At 40.2% G+C, this 9,823-nt stretch overlaps 1 protein-coding gene across 2 annotated transcripts in view; it reads right to left on the bottom strand.

The window, feature by feature from the left end:
• Positions 1-1,661: 1,661 nt before the first annotated feature.
• LATS2 (large tumor suppressor kinase 2) overlaps positions 1,662-9,823 on the bottom strand; it is a 49,151-nt gene continuing 40,989 nt past the window's right edge. Inside the window, exons 5-8 of one of the 2 annotated variants that reach the window (XM_027884420.1) lie at positions 7,160-7,742; positions 6,347-6,529; positions 5,025-5,131; positions 1,662-4,277 (exon numbers count right to left, since the gene is read on the bottom strand). In XM_027884420.1, coding sequence (XP_027740221.1) covers positions 3,783-4,277; positions 5,025-5,131; positions 6,347-6,529; positions 7,160-7,742 — 1,368 coding nt within the window. In that variant the 3' untranslated portion in view covers positions 1,662-3,782. The remainder of the gene's footprint in view (positions 4,278-5,024; positions 5,132-6,346; positions 6,530-7,159; positions 7,743-9,823) is intronic. The other variant, XM_027884430.1, reaches the window with a different exon arrangement.

Raw genomic sequence — 9,823 nt, 5'->3', positions numbered from 1 at the left:
AAACATTTTTACACTTTTTTTTTCTTATTGGTGTGTGTTTTAATGGTAGCTATTTCTACATTATCTATTCCTAAGATTATTTCCTGTGGGAAAGATTTAATATTTTTAATTCCAATAATAATTTTAGCAACAGTTGCCATTTTCTGCCAATGTTTCTGCATTTTGGGATAGGACCAAATTATATGTTCTAAATTCTGCTTCTCGTTACAGTTTCTTTAGGAAAGCTTTTAAGGCAGTTATTTCATACCTCAAAAATTACAGGGAAAAAGAATTTTCTTATGCTCATGAGACCAATTTTCCATCCAGTTCCAGGCTATCGCCTGTTTCCTGCATAGTTAACCTCCTTCTTCCATTTCCATTTAAAAGTCAAATGCTTCTCTCCCTCATTTAGCTTTCATGTTGTTCTCACTAGGCACTCGGTTATAACTTCCACTGCCAGTTCTTTTGCATCCAATTAGGAATAATTTGCTTACCAAGAATTGTGGCTGCTGCTCGGCAAATCTGGCGACACTGAAGAGTACAGGTATTAAAGGCTTTCAGAGGCCCCTTTCTGTTCCTGTGCCCCCGGTACCGCTGCTTTATAAAGTTTTCATTCTGGAAGTAGCAATTTCTTATAATTTTTGAGGCAATTATTTACACTTCTGTACACACAATAAGTAGTGTTACTGTGCATATATGTCTTTGCTGAAACCCAGGATGAAACCCTGATGGAATTTCTGTCTTCCCGAGATCAGCAGCAGGTTCAGCCTTAGTAAAGTCAGGATTATGTCTCAAATGTCACCTGTGTCCTTAACCTAGAAGACTACTTCAGAATTAATAAACTCCTTGCTTGCAGTCAAGAAGAAATACATCTGGGCTTTTTTGTTTGTTTTGTTTTGTTTTGTTTAAGGAAGAGGGTTTTCTAATACAAACACTGAATTTATATAACTTCTGAAAAGAAGACACCTGATGTTTTTTCAGGAAGTTCAGCAGAACCAAGAATGCTTGGCATCAATCTCAATATATGGCATATTGTTTACTTGTCCAAATTTCCTAAAATTTACTCCCAGGTTTCTGTTTGCATCTGAAATGTCTGCAAAGGACGTGAGCCTTCTAGAGACAGTGCCTAATAAACTGCCCAAAAGATTTGTTTTTCAAATCAGTTCTTCTGTAGGTGAGATGGAAGTTGGCTTTTGTTCCCTGCGGCATAGATTCTAAACGACTGACACACGCATTGTGGAAGCACTCATTTCCATCTGAGCTAGTTTCTCTTGTTTTGCTTAATTGCAAAGATTCTGTGTTTGCAGGTGAATTATTTCCATTTTTTAAATAAATCAGAGGCAACAGACAGAGGAGGCAAGCGAGGGTTGCGGCTGCCCTGGCAGCACCACCACTACACAGAAAGTGACTGTGTTGAATTTTATGCCGCCCGTTGACCTGGTCACACCACAGCAAGCTTTTCTGGAATCCTGCTCCTTATTCTTAAGGGCCATGAGGACAGACGAAGTTGTCTGAAGGAACTCAGAGATTCCACATCAAATGCCGCACGAGAGACGAGATTCGGATCTCATGTTTGTAGCTTAAACCCATCGCTAACATTACAAAAACAAACCCATTAAAACTTCTGCCTTAGAAGAGGCAGCAGAAGTTCTCTGTTGCAAGAACACGGAACACATTTTAGATTTTGATCCAGATTTTTAATAAATTGTGCCAGTAGAAGCTTTCAAAGGCAATGATATATCAATAAATAACAGTTAAATTGAGTTCCTGAGAAAGAACCTACCACATGAAAGAAATGTCAGATAGATGTAAATAACAAAAAATGGCATTACTATATAAAAAAGCAGTAATACTGAATCTTACATGAACTGTCACAACACAAGCACTGCATACCTCAGAACATTCCTTTCATACAAATGTAAACAAATACACAATCATTTTTGTTTAGTTCAGGCTGATGAATTCATATGTTGTTGCTTAGATAGCTAAACAATGGATAGGATAGGATATGCTAAAACATTAAGGAATAATATGTGGAATAATATACGGAAAAAATAATGAAGCTCCAGATTTAAAAATAAAATAAAGCAAAAACACATTAAAGGAGTGTTTTCCTCAAATGTTATTAGGTCAATCACTTTAAATAGGACTGTTACACTAATCTGAATTAAGGATTTTTGTGTGTGTTTACTTATTTAGTTATATATAATATATATGCAAATATGTATGGCTTAATTATCTTTAGTATTCTGATATCACTTTGAATAATTCTCACTTATACATACAAGAAAAATGCATATTTTAACATAGTTAAGAACTGATATTTCAAAGTATGCCTATATAATTTGACAGAAATGAAGGCCTATTGTGCTCCATCACAGCAACATTTTAACCTCTGGACAACAGGACAGAACGACCTATCAACAATGCCAACATTTTCGGATGTCAGTGCCTAAAACACTAGGGTCCTTAACGGATACACAGCCAGTTACACGTAGGGACGGGATGCCTGGAAAAGCCACATACCTCCAGGTTCCGCAGATGTCCGTGAAGCCGCACACGCCCCGCGTGACCCTTGGGATCTGGACGCACTGTGGGAGCACAGCGTCAGACATCCTGGCGTGCATCTGCCAGCGCTGGCGCTCCGCACTGCTGCCGGAGCTGAGCCGCGACCGCCTGCCCGGACCAGCCCCATCCAGGCTGCCGCCACAAACCGGCTTCGTTGCCGCGGCCTCGCTGCTGATCCTCGGTGGGGAAACGCGCGTGCCGATGACGCGAGCTTACTAAAACGATCTATCGCATCAGACCACAAGATCACTATTCAGGTACAACCTCTGCAAATCTGTTTCACAAAATTAATATTGGATACAATCATAAGAGGAAACCATCCACACAATACATAATCAACACGCGGTTTAAAAAGGTCTAATATAAGACCCTCAGAAAAATGGATCCACAGGACCTGCCTGTGAATGGCAAGAAAAGGCCATTTCAAATAGAAAAACACTGCTCATGCAACATTCTTCACACACTAGACAATGAAATCACACCCAAATTGTCACTTGCTCACACTTTCTATTACACTCCAATAAGCAGAAGGAAATAAAGCAGCTTTAAGGTTGTGTCACAATTTTGAAACATGGAAAATACATATAATAAAATCACGGTGCGAATACAATGGCATCAGTAAATTTAGAAAATTAGAGAGCAGTTTTCTTTTTTTCATTTTTCTTCTTTTTTTTTTTTTCTTTCTTTCTTACATTATTGCACAGAGACCTTTCATCACATGTTCTTCAGCTTTATGCATCTTCCTAAATGTGAAATAAGTGCTATGGATAAAATAAAAATGTAGAAAGAAGAACAGCAGCATGATTTGTCAAAGTTAATCCCTATAATTTAGTAGGAAAAAAACCCCTGCTATAAACAAAATATAAGTGCTCTTTATTCATTTAAAAAATAACGCTGACAGTTGCAGAAGTCTGTAAATGTTAATCTGAGTAGGGGGATGCTGACCTCAAATAAAAATAGGCCTAGAAATTATAGACTGCTGGCCTTGCAGATTTCGGTGAAGACCAGGATTTCAAGTGTTATTATCAACAAAGTTATTTACAGTAGAACTGACCTGAACTTTCAAGATTGCCATTTTTAGGACCTGGCCCTGCAAGCGTCTGACTCCCCAAGATGTCTCCAGCCTCAGCTGAAGGTACACCTGAACAACTGCTGCAGGATCAGCTCCTAAAGGATCAGCTAAAGGCCCTATTGGATTTGAGATTAGTCTCATCTGCAGTAATCTATACAATAATTTACACATATACAGGCTGACAAGCTCCAGTCTGATCCACCACACCTTTGTCTTCTACATCAGATTTCTCAGACTGGCCAACTTCCATTCCAGAAGGTTTGGGATACCTGAACGGATACCCGTTGTCGTCAAAGAATCTTCGGAAAGTAAACTCGTAAAAAGCATGTTCTGTGTGTTTGCTGTTGGAAGAGGCCAGTGGATCCCATGTCCTGGTGCTGTCACCGCTAGCATCGTTCCAAGGACTTTCTTCTTCAACGGGATCAAAATTTGAAGTGTCCATTGGATGGCTGATTTTTGGAACATAGGGAGCTGGCTGCCTACGGATATCGGTAGAGAAGTCCATAGAGTGAAAGAAAGAATGGGCTTTAATATCATCTGCTCCATTTCTTCCAAGCCTGTCTTCAGCAGCACAGCAGAGCTTTGTGATGAGATCAGTTGCCTCAGGGCTTAGCTTGATCTGTGAGGGAATGTGCAGTGTGCTTTCCCAGTTTATCACCTGCAGGTAAGAAAGGTATTAAGCAACTTGTAATCCTGTAAACAGAACCCTTGCAATGGCCAACACTAACTGTGCAGAAGTACACACAAATGAGCCAACTCATGGTCTGCATGTTTCAGAGGTCCAAGAGCTCAGTTATTAGACTGCATTGCCTCTTAATAATTATTTTAATGGATCAAAAACCACTGTTGGCTAGCAGACAAAAGTAATTGCATATTTTTTTAGAAAGGCAGATTCCTTCCTGAGTGCTTCCATGGTCAGATTTGAGAACATACTCAGTTTACATGTGATTTTGTGGAATTACTTCAAGGAATTACTTCACTTTGTCTCCAAAATGTAAAATAGGAAAAGTGGTCACAAGACAGATCCTTTATAATAAAGAACTACCCACTGCTTGACTTTGAAACACGTTGCCAACTGCAATTCTCACTGGCATATCAGCTTATGTACAGGCACTCTAAGGAATTTAAATGGATGAACTTGTGCTTAAGAAATTAGAATTCTGCTGAGGAGACTCATAAAAGCAATACCTATCTATGCAGTTGGAAGAGTCAGTTCTGGTCTGATATTCAGTGTCTTTACTGATTGGGAAAAGATATGTGCTTGCACGGAAGTATTTAAAGTCAGGCTTTTTAAATTACTCCTTTCTCTAGTGAAACAAAGGGGAATAGGTCTGTGTATGGAGGAGGAGGGAAAGGAAAGGGTTTAAATTTTGCTACCAGAGATTAGGACTTTGCTTCAGCTTACCTTCAGTTGGGTTTCCGTGGGTGTAGGAGCCAGGAAAGGAGGCTGCCCCACCAACATCTCAAAGAGGATCACACCAACGCTCCACCAGTCACAGAGCTGAGTGTATCCTGAAAGGCAAGCCAAAAAGTTGACCTCCCCAAGCCAAGGAGAATGTGTATGGAGCTACTTGCAATGAAGTATTGAAACAGCACAGATTTTTGCCTTTTCTCAGACTTCAGATTTGTGACTTCTGCTTGGTGACTCAAATTTTCTGCTGCCAGTAAAGATCTAGTCCTGTTTGTGAACCTTTCTGAATAAATTTCGTTCTCAACACAAACTGAGTCGTGAAACCATATAATCAGAAAGAATGAAGGAATTTTTTTGTGTCCTGTCCCACACCTACACGGCACAAACTGGATCTCAAAAGAATAACAAAAAATGTTTAGTGCCCCCCATAGGGTTCAGTGGAGGTGATACCACAAGTCTGAAAAGCTGCTGAAAGACACAGCCTGGCTCTAGAGACAGAAGAGATCCACAGATGACTTTCTGAGCAAGTTCCAAGCAAAGGAACAACTTCAATCACTTAACTGCTGTAATAAGACAAATAAGGTTTATGTTTGAGATCTCCAAAAGGGAATGGAGAATTTAAACACTAATTTCAATGGAGGATTGTGTCATCAGATGATGGAGGGTCCAGTGTGAAATCTCTCAAGTAGAGAAAGATCAGGCTTAGGATTTAGCTAGCAGACAACTTTGAACAACTAAATTTCCTTACTACAGTGACCAATCGGTTCTGCATAGATAGTCACAAAATACTGTCTAAATTCCTTGACCCAAGCTATTAAATGCAGGATCTCCAGTGTAAATAGTGGAAAACTTTTTGTTGGGTTCCCCAGGTTCTGGCTGGGAATCTGGAGGACATGTTTCCACAAGCTTGCATCATTCATATTTAAGTGGTCCATCTAAATCAGTGATCCAGAACCATCAGCTGGCTACTCACTGGGCCATGTAAACTTGATAGCAGTCAGTTGTACTCCATGAACACAGATAACCTGCTATACACTTGAGAAATACCACTGCTAACATTCTCCAACACATTTATTAGCAGTCTCACTCAAAGGCCTCAGAGTGTGGATATACAAACACACACGAAGCATGACCACCACCACTGTCAATAAGGTGACTGATGCTAAACACTGGAGCATGGAGAGTTCTTAATCTAAGTGTTTCTGGCCTCCAGATTGACAACCTTCCAAAGCAGCAAGATTATTTAAGGGGAAAAAAAAAAAGTATGTCAAAGCATCGCATTCACTTAAACAGAAAAAAAATAAAGGTTTGTTTACCTTTACGAAGCAGGACTTCAGGAGCGATGTAATTAGGGGTTCCAACTAATGAGTGGGCTAGACATCTCTGATGCTGCTTCTTAGCTCTTTGTTCCAGTGTCTTCAGCCTATCTCCACATCTACAATTGGATACATCATCCCAAAGATCACTGGGCTCCATGCTGTCTTGTCTGATATGGCTCCCTTTCAAATGCAAGAGAGTTTACATTCACGGTCATAAAACATGCACACAAAGAGAAAAATATTTACCTACATCTAGTACCATCTTCTACTCTCGCTAAAGAACAGCACTTAAACGTTAAACCGAAGGTATTTCCTTCTGCCTTCCCCTTCACAATGGGTTTCCCATACACAATGTCCAACAAAATGTCTTTGTCTCCGCAAAAGGAAGTATGCTTCCATATGGGGGATACAGAACAATGGAGTATATTTAGGTTAGCTATATGAATTGTTTGTGACCTTTTTGCCAACAGACACCAGTACTTCTCAACAGCACATACAGGACACGTGTGGACTACTTAAAATCTGTAATTCAATCACTTCACCACCAAAAGAATAAACTAAAAAAAAATTGCTGCTGCTACAGTGAACAGCCATATTACTGACAGGGTTTTGAACGGCATTGGAAACAAAAGGACTGGAAACAAACTAATTGCATGAATCAGAGGGAGAGAGACATGTAATATTGCCACTGACTGTTTGTCCAGGTTCACACCACCTCAGTTTCCTCAGCTGGCATTTCTGCCAAGAGGTAGGTGCTTGTTTCAAAATAAATAATGTAATACCACCCCCAATAAAGTCTAAAAACATTACCTTTCTGATAATATTTTGAATTGTGAGTCCACCTGAATCCAGTGCACAGTCCAAAGTCAGTCAGTTTGATATGCCCATCAAGGTCTATCAGAATGTTGTCGGGCTTTATGTCTCGATGAATAAATCCCATTTTGTGCACACTCTCTATAGCCAAAGTGAGCTCTGCAATATAAAACCTAGCCAAACGCTCTGGGAAGACCTCCATCCGAATCAGTAGACTCATCATATCCCCACCAGGGATGTAGTCCATCACAAAGTACAAGTTGTCTTTATCTTGGAAGGAATAGTAGAGCTTAACCACCCACTCATTGTCTGCCTCAGCAAGTATGTCCCTCTCTGCTTTGACGTGAGCCACCTGATTCCGGTTTAGCACGTCTTTCTTTCGCAGAGTCTTCATGGCATACAGGGCATGGGTGTCCACTTTGCAGGCCAGGCATACTTCTCCAAACGCACCAATACCCAGAGTCTTGATTTTCACAAACATAGATTTGTCCATTTTGGCCCTTTTAAGTCTGTTGTAGTTGGACTCCTTCTGGTAGAGAATTTTCCTCATTTGCTCCTGTTCTGCTTCACAAAGGCCAGCCTTTACAAAGGAAAAGGAAACCACAAGAGCAAGCACTGTTATATCCATAGCAAGAGAACAATAAATCAGCATTCCCAAAACACATTTCTCAGAAAAATTAACCAAGAACCAGAAAAGATGCATTCATGAGAGACGTACTCTCTTGTATTTCTGAGAAACTGGCAAATTCACTGTAGTCTAACTTGTTACCTGAATTTGCCATATCTGAGATTGGTCTGCCTGTCTCATTTGGCTGAAGAAAAAGGCAAGGGGTAATGTTGTCAGAGAGGGGAATATAACACAGCAAACCTGACCATGGGATTTGGTTTACACCTTTCAAATGTGCACTTTCCCACTGCACTCCATGAAAGGTATGCACACTGCAGTACAGCTTAATTTAAACTGAAACTTAAACCTAGACACAGCAGTTCACTTTGTTCATGAATGGTTCTCCAGGGCAACTCACATTAACAGTTCCTACCTTGGGTGCCATCCGCCTGTTGGTTTTTGTGTTGAAATTAAGAACCTATTTTTGACCTACACATTCCCAAGTACCTTGGAACTTTCTTTGTAAACTGTTTTCCTCTGCCATATACAGCCTCCACTCTCAAGTCCTTAGATCTCTTGAGCATCTGTTCTCTAAACTTCTCCTCCCCTCCAGAATACGTATATATAATCCTCAGGTCTGGCCTCTGCTTAGTCACTGCAGCCCAGACCCTGGTCATATTTCCCCCCTAAATGTATTATTTTCCCTCTGTATCTAAGTTGTAAAAAACCTGACTTGTCTACCTCCTGTCCCCAGGGAGCCTTTCCCCACCCTTCAAGACAGAGCCTGTACATTGAAACTTTGGTTGTCCCACACTGTCCCTCTCCTGAGAGCCACTAGTGGCCTCTACCAGCAGAAGCTCCTGGGCTGATCCCCAGGATCCTCTGACAACTCATCCACTGCCATGTTGTGCCCCTTTCTTTCTGCATACCCCAGTTCCAAAATCCTGAAGCAACTGGCATCAATTGAATCACTTTTTGAGAGAAAGGTTCGTGCCTGGTGAGAAGGGGCACTGGGGAAGGGAGAGGAAGCTGAAGTTGACTGATAAGCAGGCTAGAAACCCAAGCATACACCCACAGGGCTGCTGCTTAGGTTGATTTAATTTCACATCTGTAGTCTAGGTATCTAAAGATAAATGTGGGCAGCCAGACTGTGCAATGAGATCCCCACAGTATAAAAATTAAATCTGTATGAATAAAGGATGGAGGAAGTCTGCAGAAACTTGCAGAACAGGTAGGATGAATTTTCAAACTGAAAGGAACAGCCAAATCAAAACCAGGAATATTTTTAAAATGAAAGGTAAAGGAAGTGTTTATTCTTTAAGGTAAAATAATTAGCGTGTTGTGTTCTTGGTTAATTCTAGAATAATGCAATATTCAGACAACCAAAATCTCCTGTGTGTATATTTTTAGTCAGTGAGGAGGTTGCTAGGGGAAGTTGTTTTGTTTATAGCTAAATTATCTCTGATTGAGCGAAAGCTGAAGAGTCATAAGAACTAACGCAATTAGCTGCTGTTTTGCTTCTCCAGAGATCATTCCCTATCTCAATTTCAGGAAAATACTCACTAAATCTGTGCAACACAACACAGTCTGTACTTGCAGGGAGGACAAACTATTAACTGTCACTAAAATGCTGACCTTTCAAGAGATTTTAGAAAAATCTTCTTTTAATTTTAACCTCAACAAACAAACCACTGAATTTTCTGGAGCCATGTGAGCATCAAATGAATTGACTCTGGAAACTGACTGTGCTACGGAAGATTGGGTAGTTAATTATTATCCACTATGTGTTAATAATAGCTTTCCTTAGAGCTTATCCTTAAATGCAAAAGTAGACTAGTCATATTCTAGTCATGCCTGAGGAAAAAAAACCCAAACTCTTCCTCTTCCACGTTTAAAAATTAAAACCAAAACTGCCAGAGCAAGCATCAAAACTTGGCAGCTTTGTTTTAAGCAGTGCTATCAGCTACTTTCCTACCATGGGGGTTTTTCTTCATTTTACTTTTCTTATATGAAGATATATCATTGCACATCTCAGGTTTTTCAAACAGCCTTCC

This window comes from Empidonax traillii, unplaced genomic scaffold, assembly GCF_003031625.1.
Source record: "Empidonax traillii isolate 1590-97213 ecotype Southwest subspecies unplaced genomic scaffold, ASM303162v1 scaffold9:size3134949, whole genome shotgun sequence".
In the NCBI taxonomy this organism is placed as follows: Eukaryota; Metazoa; Chordata; class Aves; order Passeriformes; family Tyrannidae; genus Empidonax; species Empidonax traillii.
Note: the sequence above shows the minus strand (reverse complement) of the source record. Positions and strands in the feature narration are given on the sequence as shown.